This window comes from Triturus cristatus, chromosome 7, assembly GCF_964204655.1.
Source record: "Triturus cristatus chromosome 7, aTriCri1.1, whole genome shotgun sequence".
NCBI lineage: Eukaryota > Metazoa > Chordata > Amphibia > Caudata > Salamandridae > Triturus > Triturus cristatus.
This window is the reverse complement of record NC_140590.1, coordinates 1,276,384,723-1,276,398,355: the sequence shown is the minus strand read 5'-3', so window position 1 is coordinate 1,276,398,355 and position 13,633 is coordinate 1,276,384,723. Positions and strand designations below refer to the sequence as shown.

General features: G+C 49.2%; 1 protein-coding gene across 2 annotated transcripts in view; it reads left to right on the top strand.

Annotated features, from left to right (window-relative positions):
- The window catches only part of KIF22 (kinesin family member 22), a 572,302-nt gene that overhangs the window by 362,005 nt on the left and 196,664 nt on the right, over positions 1-13,633 (top strand). For both annotated transcript variants that reach the window (XM_085618807.1, XM_085618808.1), the window contains one exon: positions 9,275-9,402. In XM_085618807.1, the coding sequence (XP_085474933.1) occupies positions 9,275-9,402 (128 nt within the window). The remainder of the gene's footprint in view (positions 1-9,274; positions 9,403-13,633) is intronic.

Genomic DNA, 13,633 nt, shown 5'->3' with positions numbered 1-13,633 from the left:
GTCCATGTGTACATGAAGCTATTCATCCTCGTTGAAGCCACCATGGCACCTGTTACGGAGTAGAATAATATATTCTGACTCCAAAAGCTTGAGTTCTTTGTCTCCTCCTCAATCAATCGATACCAAAAAACAAGAGGTCAGCATTCTGGTTATGTTCTCTGGCCCAGTGTCTCTTAACCGGGTAAGATACATCCAGATTCTTTGTTGCCCTGTAATAATCTAGGAAGCCTCTTCACAGGGCAGATGGTACTGCCAACGTACCTATATCCACAGGGACATTGCAAAACATAATCACAGTAATCCCTCCTTACATAATGAGTCCTGTCTGCCCATTGGCTATCCTGTATGTTTTCATGTTGCTACTCTTTCTGCAGGCCTTGCACCTACCGCACTTGTAGAATCCCTTTTCCTCCTGAAGCCAACTTGCCCTCCTGTCTCGTGTACTGTTGTAACTGTGTATTAAAATGTCTTGCAGTATTTTAGATTCTGATGGATACTTCTGCCTGTGGATTCTTCACCATTTGAATACCCCCGTGCGCCAGCATTCTGCGGGAAGATTCTTTCCTAGCTCTCCCACATCGACGTCACAATGGACAGGCTCCACTTGAGGAGCCACAAAAGGACCTCGTCTGCTTGCTGACGTCTGTTCCCTTTTTTTCCGCGCCGTCGACGCTTAACGGTTTTTTCAGGGCTCTCCATTTTCATTGTGTAAAACTTTGTGTATCTCATTGTTTCAGATGGCTACTTCCAGGAAGACTGGATTCAAACCCTGCAGTGTGTGTGGCGGGCATATGTCGCTTACGGAACCGCCTGATGACTGCTTTTGGTGCTCCTCTTCAGACCACGACGTCAAGTAATGCAGAAGCTGCAGGAAAATTAATCCGAAGGCCATTAAAGAGCGTGAAGCTAAGTTCTTTATGGCCAAAGCCAAGAAGAGGAGGTAGGAAGAGGGCGAAGTCTTCGTCTTCTAACACTTCGAGGTCGAAGAAGCACAAGAAATCAAAGAAGACCTACCTCTCATCTTCTTTCTTCGAAGGCCAGGGTTTCGAGGTTGCCTACTCCGGCTGAGTGACCTCGAAGAAGGGACTCTATCTCTCCAACTCCTTCTCCTCAGGCGCTGCCATTACCATCTCCGGCTGCGGCGTTGCCGGTTTCAGAGGCTTCTTCGCAACATGAAGATTCACCGGCTCCAGCGAGTGTGGCTTCACCTGAGCGGGCGCAGTCCCCGGCTCGGCAGGCTCCAGTGCGACCTCTGGTGACTCCCCTTCAGGAAGGTACGGATCCATAGCCTCTTTTTCCTGCGGCGGACTCTTTGCATTTTCTTCTTTATGTTTACCAGAGCCTCGACTCCATCCGGCGCGCCTTCAGGCCCCGTGGGTGTTCAGTTCTATCCCCAGGTTCCTTTCATGCCTTTTTTGCTGTCGACTCCGGCTTGGCATTTCCCGGTGCCGAGATCGTCCACTTCGGCTCCCTGGACTCCTTCAGCTGCTGAGTTGACTCCACCTCGAATTCGGTCGAGGTTCGAAGTCTAGGCTCCTCCATTGACGCCGTTGGTGTATTCTCCGGCGCCGCGTGTGGCTCCACCGACACCGTTGCCTAAGCAACGCTCCAGGAGAGAGGCTTGGATTGCTTGAGGAGGAGTATTTACAACATCAGGAGGAAGGAGAAATTGTGGTCTCTGTGGATGAGTTTGAAGGCCTTCGAGAAGCTAGTGGCCTAGATACTTCCCCGGAGTATGACTTGCCATCTGCAAGTGTATGTGTTGTACAGGACGTTGCACCTTACCATGTGGTTATAAGGAAGGCGGCTGATTTATTGGGTCTCAAACTTCCGTCTGCGGAGGTAAAGTCCAACATACTAACAAGTTTTAAATACTTCATCAGCTTCTGAGCCTTTGCTTCCTTTTACAGATGCCTTAACCGATGCAATTCTGGAGGTGTAGCAGGAGCCTTGTCAACTAATGCAACTTGCCTTCTTGGAAGATGCATTCATGCATTGATGGACTATGTTGTACAATTGGCTCCTAAGTTGCCTGGGGAGGATCGTGCCAACTTCTTGGAAGACCTTTCGGATTCGCAGGCCGCAGCACGTCAAGTGATTCAGTCAGGCATGGACACTGCTGACTATGGCTCGTGTGATAGGGGATGTGGCTACAAGGAGACGGGCATGGCTCAGGTCTTCTGGTTTTTCGGCTGATGTTCAGGCGACTTTGCTGGATTTTCCCTTTGATGGGTCAAAGCTCTTTGGTTCGAAGGCGGGTTCGGCATTGGAACGTTTCAGACAGCAGTGCTACTGCAAGATCTTTAGGCCTCCAGGTGCAGTCTAGAGGTAATTGTTACAAAAGATATCAGGGCTTTGGGAGATCTGCTTCCTTTCGTGGCTGCCAACAATCTCTGCAGAGCCAACAGCAGAATCCCTTGTACAAATCATACGGAGGGAAGAATAAGAGAGGCCTCAGAGGGGCACATCGACAACAGGCCTCCTCTTCCTCCATCTCCACTCCCTCCACCGTTGGAGGAAAGCATTTCTATATTCCCCCCTCCCCCCCCCTCCCCCCCCCCCCCCCCAAATCTTAGAACATGTTGGTCCAGTTGGAGGTCGGGTGGCCCATTTTCTACTAGATTGGAGACTGATCACATCAGATCGTTGGGTCCTGAATCTTGTAGAGAATAGGTACGCCCTCCCATTTTGGGAATTTCCTCCTCCTTCCCCCTCCTCGCCAGGGTGGGTGGTCAGAAGACCATTTACTGCTTTTGCATGCCGGAGGTACTTGCATTGCTTCAAAATGGTGCGATGGAGGTGGTTCCAGAGCAGCAAAGTGGTCCGGGTTGCTATTCCCGATTATTTCCTGACCCCCAAAAAGGATGGTCGCTTGAGACCAATCTTGGACCTCAGGATTTTGAACCTTTACCTCAGGCAGGAAAAGTTCAAAATGTTGACCTTGGCCCAGGTTCTCCTTGCACTGCAACAGGAAGACTGGATGGTGTCTGATCTGCAGGATGCGTATTTTCATCTTCCCATCCTGAAGTCGCATCAGAAGTATCTCCGGTTCACAGTGGGCTCGCAACATTACCAGTTTGCGGTTCTTCCATTCGATCTTACTTCCGCTCAGAGTCTTGACAAAGGTGATGGCGGTGGTTGCTGCTCATTTCAGAAGGTATGGGGTTCCTGTTTCCCCCTACTTGGACGACTGGCTGTTGAAAGCGGAGTCTCCAGGGTTGGTTTCGTGCCACTTGCAAGTGACCACTCATCTGTTGATCAAATTGGGTTTTTCGATAAATGTACCCAAATCTCACCTGGTGCCTTCTCGCAGCCTGTCCCTAGGGGCAATACTGGACACTTCTGTGAGTTGAGCATACCTGCCTCCGCAGAGGATTCTCGACCTACAGGAAATGATTCCTTTATTTCACGATGGAGCGGTTGTTCCAGTCCTGAAGGTTCTTCGCCTGCTCAGTCTGTGCACTTCCTGCATTCTGTTGGTCAACCATGCACGCTGACACATGAGGGCACTCCAGTGTTGCCTCCACAGGTAGTGGTATCAGCACAAAGGAGATCTCTGGGAGAATATCAGAATCTCCTGAGAAGCTGCAGCGGAGCTTTTCTTGGTGGAGTGTGCAGGGCAACCTGTCGCGAGGAAAGCCCTTTCAGCCTCCACCGGTGGCCACAGTGATCACGGATGCCTCTACTCTAGGGTGGGGTGCTCATCTGGGGAATCTGGATTTCAAAGGTCTTTGGTCTCCAGAGTAAAGGTTGTTTCACATCAACCTTTTGGAATTGCGGGCGATTCGTTTGGCACTGAAAGCTTTTCTCCCTTCCCTTCACGGTCGGTTCAGGTCCTGACTGACAACACTACTGCGATGTGGTTCATCAACAAACAGGGAAGTGTGGGGGTCATATCGCCTCTGTCGAGAGGCTCTGCGACTCTGGTCCTGAGCTCAGGGCCAACGGATTTGTGTTTGCAAATCATCTGGCCGGTATGCTGAATGTTCGTGTGGACAGTGTCGGTGTTACTCGGCCGATAACCAGTGGGGGCTTCATCCGGAGGTGATCCATCACACCTTTCAGATGTGGGGATTGCCACTCACGAGAACGCGCACTGCCCATTATTCTGCAGTCTCCAGTATCTGATGCAGGGAGCTTTGGGGATGAGTTTCAGATAGATCGGAGCTCGCAACTCCTTTACGCGTTTCCTCCCATACCCTTGAGTCCTCGGGTTCTGAGGAAGATTTGCCAAGACCGGGCCCAGGTTATACTGATTGCCCCGGATTGGCCAAGAAGGGTGTGGTACACAGACCTACTTCACCTCCCCCTCCCGTCGCACCCTCTGCTCCGTCTTATCTCTCCTCCCCCCGCCCCCCCCCCCCCCCCCCCCCCCCCCCCGGGAAGACCTCTCGCAGGGGCAGGTTCTACACCCCCACAGCTTGCACCTTCATGCCTGGAGATTGAACGGGGCAACAGGAGTTCTTTCCCGCCAGAGGTAGTGGATGTTATTTTATCATCCAGGCGACGCGCCACTAAATCTGTTTACTGGTCCAGATTTGTTAAGTGGTGCAAAGAGAGACATTGACCCCCATTGTCATGAGGTTCATTAAGGGCCTTACAAATAAGTTTCCTCCCACACCTTTCATTATGCCTCAGTGGGGATTTGAATCTCGTACTCATTTTTGATGGTTTCTCCGTTTGACCGGCAGTTGTGACAGTATGCGCTATAATGTTGCGTTGTATGTGATCATGTCCCCAGTATATGAAGGGGTTGGGCCGTCAGGAGTTAAGACTGCGTTTGCAGGGTTGGCAGTGTAGGTGTCGTCGTTGGAGTCCTCGCCAGGGGTTAACTGCCTGAAGCGATATAACATGGCCCACTCCATTGATATGGGGTGCTTGCGGATCACTCTCACCTCCTCCTCCCGCAGTGTTTCCTCCTCCGCTGCCGCCCATTTGTGCGTAACTCTCACCCAAGCCGCCGGTGGGGGAACGCCAGTACATAGCAATGCACCGTTTGGCCAATAACACCGCGAGGGAGAGAAAGCGAGTCCGCACCTTGTGTTTGTGTGTGCGGAAGATACCTATGGCGTTGGCCTCCCACGTGTTCATGCACGTGATCCCTGTGAGGTCCCAAAGTGCAGTATGGATGTTGCCAAAAAATTCTGATGACGGAGCAACTCCAGAACGTGTTGGAAATCTGCATCCTGCGCATGGCATCTGGGGCAAAGGAACTGCATGTCGGGGTAAAATCGTTGAAGGCGTGCTGGTGTTACATAAGCTCTATGCAGTATGTAATACTGAATGTTTTTAAAGCGTGCGTTTCTAGATACCTTCTTGGGGTACTCTAGGGCCCTCTCCCATTCCTTCTTGTGAAGTACGCGCCCAATTTCAACCTCCCATGTGGCCCGCAGGGTCTCTAGTGGTTAATTGATCAGCTCTCGTATGGCCTTATAGAGCCATGTAGTTAGATGGCGACCCGCCCCATGTGTAAAATCGCGTGGACAACTGGATGTGTGTGCGGTTCCCCCCTCGAGAGGTCTTGGTCTGGCCGGTAACTATCCAGTAGTTGGTGAAGCAGGAATTGCCCCGGGGGAAGATTGTAGTCGTCCATAAGGTTTCGGAATGGCCTAAGCTGTCCGTCCTCAAAAAGGGACTCCATCTCGGTGATTCCACAAGATGTCCACGTGATTAGCATTTTGTTTGTGTAATGGTGTTCCTGCCTGGGCCATCCAATCAAAGGGAGTAAAGGGGAATACAAGGGTGTCCCCGAGGACATGCGGTGAATTCTTTGCATGCACCTTCGTGCCACTGCCACCTGAAGGGGGTATGTGCGTTTCGGTTTGGTGCCAGGGAACAGTAGGCGACGGATCTCTGGAGCAGGTACCCGCCCCGTTATGGTGTGTTTCCCCAGTGTACCTGTCTGCCTTCCAGTGGGAGAGCCACTGTAGTTGTGACGCCAAGAATTAGGCCTCGAATGAGGGAGCGCCCAGGCCACCCTGTGTGGTGGGTAATTGCAGTTTTGCAGCGCGAATCTTTCTGGATTCACTATGCTGTGCATTATTCCGCGATCTTGTGGTTGGGTCCGGATTCGTAGTCTTCTTTGTTTTTTTCTTTTTTTTGTTTTTTTTGTAGCCCAGGTGGGCGGCGACGACCCACCATTTGGAAGACTCCTCCAAAATCCGACTGCAGCTCTAATGCCCGCCAACGCCCTGCTGTGGTTACCCTCAAATGTCAGTTGGGGAATGATATAGACGGATCCCGAGGTACCGAGGTGCATCCGCGCTCCAAGGCACTCGTTGAGTACCCAGTTTAACCTCCTGAGGGGGTAGGCCCGGGTGCAGTGGGTACACCGTGGATTTATCCCAATTCACCCGTAGTCCAGAGGCCGCTGCGAATTCTGTCAATGTCTCCCAAAGGGGAGTCAAATCCTCCGTAATGTCTCGCACGCATATTAACAGGTCGCCAGCGTACATAGACACTGCACGGTGCCTGCTATAGGAATGCCCCAGCTTGCTCCCTCCTGACGAAGCCGTATGGCTCGGGGCTCGACTGCCAGGGCAAAAAGTAAGGGGGACAGTGGACATCCCTGCCGCGTGCCCCTCTGGACCGCGAACTCCGCAGAGATCTAACGGCCTAGGCGCACCCGAGAAGGCAGTTTAGTATACAGAAGATGTGCATATGCGAGGAGGGTGGGGCCGATGTCCACTCGCTGCATGACCGCAAAAAGATACTGCCAAGTGAGGGAATCAAATGCCTTCTCGAGGTCTAGGATGAGACCGGCCGAACGGGGGTAAATCCCCGTCACCTGATCTTGGATGTGGAAGACGCGGCGTATGTTCTGAGATGTGCGTCTGCTGGGGATAAATCCACACTGGTCCGGATGGACCAGGGGACGTATGATTTGTATATCTGCTAGTATTTTCCCGAGGAGTTTGCAGTCTGCGGATAGTAGCGATATGGGGCGATAGGAGGCCATTTGCTGTGGATCCCGATGGGGTTTTAAGAAAGTCACGAGTACTGACTCTCTCATAGATCTCTGTAGCTCTCCCATCTCAAGCGCAGTCGCGAGCATCTCCACCAATCGAGGGATCAGTTGTACAGAGAAAGTCATGTAATATTCTAGTGGGAAGCCATCTAATCCCGGTGCCTTATTGCGGGCTAGGGCATGTTAGGGGCGGGTCACTTCCGCCGCTGTCTTTTGTTTCCGGAGCCTCCTTATCTGCCCTTGTGATTTTCGGTATAGTCGGGGGATCGAGGAAGCGATCCACTACGGCTTGTGGAGTTGAGGCCGGGCCATTATATATCCCCACGTAGTAGCCGTAAAAAGCCCCAAGAATTTCGGCCTGTAAGCGCACCAATACACCCCGGGAGTCTAGTATTTCGGTGATGGGTTTGATATCTGTATCATGCCTGGCCAGCCATGCCAAGAGTGTGCCCGTTTTGTCCCTTTCTTTATGCATCCGTGTAGCGTACGGTCTAAAATTGTACCGACGGAGATCCGCGCAGGCGTCCTGATAAGCTGTTTTTGCTTCGGCTAAGCGCTGCGTCTCTCCCTCTGATGTGGTATCCCGCTTAGTGATAGCGGCGAGGTGTTGCTCCGCCTTGGTAAGCGTTTGCTCCAACACGCGCTTAATTCCGGTTATTTGTTTCATACATTCTCCCCGGGCCACTACTTTAAATGTGTCCCATTCCACTAAAGTGGAGGAAGCTGTACCCGCGGTGTGTAAAATAGTCTTGGATACTACACTCCTGCTCATGCCTAAAGACATGGTCTGAGAGACAATTCCGCGGCAAGCGCCAGGCAGGGACGGGGGGGGGGGGCCGCCAGTTGAGTCGGAGAATGTTGGCATCGTGATCCGAAATGACCCTGCCCATGTAGTCTGTGTAATTTTGGGCAGTATAGCTGCTGAGCATAAGAATCGGTCAAGACGGACGCGTCGATTGTGCGGGATGGAATGGAAGGAGTACAATCGGGTCTGAGGGTGGCGCATTTGCCACGCGTCGGTAAGTGGCCAATGAGTGAGCCAGGCCCGAAATCTGTCAGTTTGCCGGTGGGCCGGAAAGTGCACCGGAGGGGGATGCGAGCAGTCTAGGTTTGGGTCGAGCGTGCAATTATAGTCTCCTCCCAGGATCCAGGCAATTGAAGCAAAAGGGGCTAGGACCCATGCATGCCAAGTCAATTACTGTAGACTGACGAGAATTTAAAAAAAAAAGTTGTCTGCAATGCAAATGATTTCAGATGACTGCATTGTACTGTAAATGGCTAAAACTAATTGCATTGCACAGCACAAAGTAAATGAGGATAAAATGAGCAAAAAAAATATGAATACAGATGGAAGTGTCAAAAAAAAAAATACCCTTCCAACACACCAGCATTGGTGCCGTGATATGGACCGCAGGATGGTAACAGAGAAATCTGTATACATCCACAGGGGCTGTCCCAAAAAATGGACGCGGATCTGGGGCAAATTGAGTCTATTTCGGGGTGACATTTGTGAGCCTCCCCCAACAGAGTGGGAGTCGGGAGACCGCGAGTGACAGGGGGCGGATAGCCGGAAAAGACAGAACATAACACATACCACACTTATAGGATGTGAGGCATTTTTGTTGCTTTGCAAGATGTACCACTATTGAGGATCTCTAAATCCTAAATTGCCGACGTTCTTGATTGTGCCACCGAATACTGATTGTTTATCTTAAATGCCAATAAAAATTTTTTTAAAACCTAGCGCCCTTTTTATAGTAAATGGTTTGTGTATAAGGGATATGTTGACCGCCAAGATCTGTGACTAGAGATATTTAAGACTTGATATTAGTTCCGATTAGTTGAACTGAAATAAGGCATTGTGGTATTAAAACGTTTATAATAGCACCTTTTTAGAGAGGAAAGATGAGATGATTCACCTGCCTTTAAAAAAATTTTGGGGTCGTTGCACACTGAAGGACTCAGTGTTGCAACCTTAACCAAAAAAAAAGCAAAATGCTTTGTGGCTGATTCGTAGCCATTTTCCATCTGCGAGGTTGTCCTTTCTGCTATAGTTCTTCTAAGTTTCATGTTTGTTGTTCGTCAGTGTGCCCTACTACTAAATTGGCTTATATTGCAGCTTCCATAAAAAGCTTCTTTGGATGTGTTTGGTGAGGGAACTTCTGCGTTGACAAAAGCTGTAGGGGAAAGTCGTGGTGGGTGTGTATGTTTGGAGGGGTGGGGCGGTTTACTAAAATGCTCCCCCCAGTATATTCATTAATTGGGTGTTTTGTTGTACTTTTTCCTTATTTTTTTTCCTGTTTCCAGGTTTGATGCTTTCTATGGTGAGGACAGCACCCAGCAAGAGGTTTATGCTCGGTCTGTTGAACCGATCCTCTCGCACCTCCTTGATGGTCAGAATGCCAGCGTGTTTGCTTATGGACCCACTGGAGCAGGTCTGTATTACTCACTGCTGGAATTTACATGTAAACAAGAAAATGTGCCAGGCTTTTGAATGCTGCAGTGCTCCTCAATCATTCCCCCCCCCCGCCCCTCTCCCACTGAGTTTGTTCATAATCCAATCCAACTTGTATGTGTGTATATAATCTCAAAACAATACCCTTTCATGCATTGAGTAATGCATAAATTATGCAAAAAAAGCAGAACTCTGGGAGTTCTCATGTTTAGGTGGAAAGTAGCTCCAGTATAGAGCACTCCACACCAGCAACACTCTAAATTTGCTCCCCTCAAATTGTCTGCTTTTCTATCAGTATTTATGCACAGTGCCATTCACACCATGATTATCTCCCTTTTGGGTGCCCTTTTGACAATGGAGCTGAGTTTTGGTGTCTCGCAATAGCAGCTTGCATGAACGTCTAGATAATGAGGTATGTGTGTAGGAGTGCAGCGTGCTGTCTAGATAACTTGCAATGGCAGGGTTTAACAGCTTTAACAGTCCCCATAAGGGACTTTTGTCTGATCACTGGGAAATATTTCTCTGGTCCATTTGGTCTCACTTATCACCCTCTGATCAGCTTACGCCATTAACTCAGCCACATCTTGCCCTGCTGCATCCCATCATGACACCAGCAACAAGGTCACCTAGCTTTGTTACGGAATAGGAAACAAATATCTACATGCCTCTATCAAAGATCCCATGATCAATGCTTGCTAGGGGCCAATGTCAATGATATCATTATTTCATCTTTTTATTTGTCTGACATCAGTACCCTTCAAGTCAGAAAATCAAGCGATCTCTGCTTTAAATAGAATATCATTAATTGCCAAACTCAAAGGCTACAGAGCATCCCATATTTTGTTACAGAAGGAAGTTTTAGACAAATCCAACAATCTGAGACATTTAATTCCTTGTTATAGATGTTCATTGTATGGCAACATTCTCATGATATTCTTTAGTGATGGGCATGCAAATCAGTTGCCGTCCTATTACGATCGGAACCCTGCGCAGCAGAATAAATACGCATCGTACATATAGATGGCAATAATGGCTGGTATAGCTACTAGAATGAGAGCAAATGTAATGCAGAAGTTTCTGTAACAGTCTTTATCCATCCAGGTCGTTCGCCTTCATTGCTCCTACCCTCTGTTAGTTGTTCACCATAACTAGGGTGCAAGAGTTCACCAGTACTTCGTGGCTATGAACTCCAATATAAAGTGTACTGTTTGAGTTCAAAAGATGAACTTGGAATTTTATTTAGTAGCACTGAAGTGGAAAGTAGATACTGATGAATTGGTCAGCCAAAAGACTTTCAGGGGTGGAAATGGTACAGTGATCTCTGGGGTATCATAGGTGGTGCTCTTTTCACCTGGGTGTCATGTATTTAGTTTTTGTAGTCAGGCACTTGACAGTTGTCTGTGTGGCTGGGAGTACATGAACCAGCCCCTTCCAACGTGGTTGCAAACAGGTGGTGTGCTGAAAAGCTTTTCACCAGAGCCCTGTCACCGGGTTGATACGGGTGACCTGGCCTCTGCCACGGTTCTGTCAAGGCGACCTTTATCTGTTTGACAATACTGGTGCAACAGCTCATCCGACACAACAGAAGTCAGTTCTTTGAAAGACCTCCCAAACAAGTTGCTGCTGGACCAGGGAATATTTCATGTGTGCTCAACTTCGTCTTACTGTCTGGGTTATTACGAATCCTCATTAGTTCCAGTGTAAGAGCATCAAGCCATGTCAAGGAGGATGCTACGATCTTTGATACTTTGTTCTTTATCATCCCAAAGCAGGAGGATTGGTGGAGAGGAGAAACTGGATGCTAAACAATGGAATTTTTGCTGTATACCCAGGGCCTTGCACACATTGTCCATAACTGCATACATCAAGTGACTTTAATTGTCGCTCCCATATCCTTCCGGGCAACCCGAATCAGAGTATCCAAGTCTTAACAGAAATTTGGCTGTAATAATGCATCATTGTTCTTTACTAGATATGCCTCCACCATTTAAAAAAAAAAACAAAAAAAAAAAACAGGGCGCTGCCACGGGCTTGATTGAGTAATGCGGCAGCCCCCATCTTTTGTATTGCCCCAGAGGCCTGTGTGAAACTGCAACCCCTGGCGCAGTCGCAGTTCAGTCTGGTGGCGGAGGCTCCTGGGGCGACTTATACAGTGACTCTACTTTCTTGCTGGGAGATCGGACAAGGGGGCTATAGACAACTGTGGTGGTGCACCCCATGTTTCTGTGGCTGGACAGAAGCCCTGACCTTCCCACCCATAGACAATACCTTGGGAGACTGCGCAGCATACCAGCAGCAGCTCCCTGATTGAGTGGGTTATTGTCCCCAGGCCCCAGCTATGCCACATCCCTTGGCCCGCAAGAAGATACCAGTGACTAGGGGAGTGGCTTTTGGAGGCCAAGAACATAAGATTATCCTCTTTGCTCATGACCATTTACTCACACTGACCGAACCACAATTATCGCTTTCATGTGTGGTGGACACCCTAGTCGTTTGAGGCTTTAAAATCAACCTCTCCAAATCGTTCGCCCCTTAATATTAATATCCCAGCCCCGGCAGCTAGCATACTGCAAGGAGTGACTCCATTCCAGTGGACGGAAACCTCCATTACATACTTGGGACTCTAGCTTACCCCCACACTCTACTTGGTCGCGTGTCAACTGGGCGATTCTTGCGCTGCTCTGTACTGGCTGACCTACAGAGATGGAAGCCCCTTTGTATTTCGTGGTTGGGGCACATCAATGTCCTTAAGATGAATATTTTACCGTGGGTTCTCTACCTATTCCAAACGCTCTTGATCCCACAAGCGGACATTCAGTGCCTCCAAGCTGATCTGCATGCTTTTGTGTGGAATGGAAGGCGCCCGTGGGTGGCGCATTCTCTTCTGATGCATCCGTCTGGCAAGGGAGGCCTGGCTTGTCCAAATCTTCAGGAATACTATTAGGCAGCGCATCTGAGGTACATCTAAGTGGGTTGCACGGGAGAGTGAAAAGCATTGGTTTCACATTGACCGGGCGTAGTCATGCCGGCCCTTGTGGGACCTTGCTTGGCTGCCTAAGAACTCCCGTCCCTGGAGTGCATATGTTGTGCCGCCGACCAACAGTCCTCGATATATGGGACAAACTAGCAGTCAAAAGGGGCCTGAGCACATTCCTGTCCCCACGTACTCCTATAGTACGCAAAACTGAGTTTCGCTCAGGCTTGCCAAAGCAGGCACTCCGCACGTGGAATGAAAGGGAGTGTCAAACGATGAGCCCCTTATCAACAGGGGTGTCCCCAAGCCCTTCGACAAATGCAAATCTGACTTTGCGTTGTCACACACGGTCCATTCTCATCCAGGGGATACTCATCAATAGTCCTAATCTATGAATAATTCCCGCCCATGTGCGGGATCCCGGAGCATATAGAAAAAACTTATATATACATATATATATATACATATGTGAAAACATATAAATGCAGCCTAATAATGTTCAAAACATGGCAATGCTGTAAATTACATATCTTTGCATAGTAGTGCCCCCGTAACCCGTAAGGAAAAAAGGAAGCATCAGGCAAATTATAACAGCACTGCTTTATTGCCATAAAGCAACATGTAATTGTAGGCATTCGCCAGTAGGCTGCAGTAGAGTATCAAGAAAACACGAAAAACTGACACCTTGCCTTTAAGGCATTAGAGTAGGGGGACCGTGCCTTTAAGGCCTGCCTGTGACCCCCTGCTCCCATGATGCACTACAGGTGGCAGTTGGGCCAGTTCTTTTTTCCGGCTCCTTCTGTGAGGATCCTGGAGCTTGAGCTCTTCAGTTTTTTGACTGAAATTTTGAATTACAGCTTTTTCAAGCTTTTTTTCGACGTTTTCTGGTTTTTAAGGGCTGATTCTGCTGGTTTCCAGTGAATTTTCCAATTTTTTCCAGTCAGAATGTCTCCTTTATTTAGGAAATGCCCTTCTTGTGGTAATAAAATGGCACTGGCGGATCCACACTCGGTGTGTATTGTGTTTACCATCTAAACACGATCCTGACCAGTGTCTCCACTGCCAGAAGTTCTCAAAGCGCACTCTGAGGGACAGAGAGCGCATTAAACTGCATGCAAGACTGGAGAAGGAACGAAGCCTTAGTGAAGGCGAGCATTCCTCCTCAAGACCACCTTCTTCAGCTACGCAAGTACAGAAACGGCGACATACCAGCTCCCCGGGCTCCAAGAAGACCAGG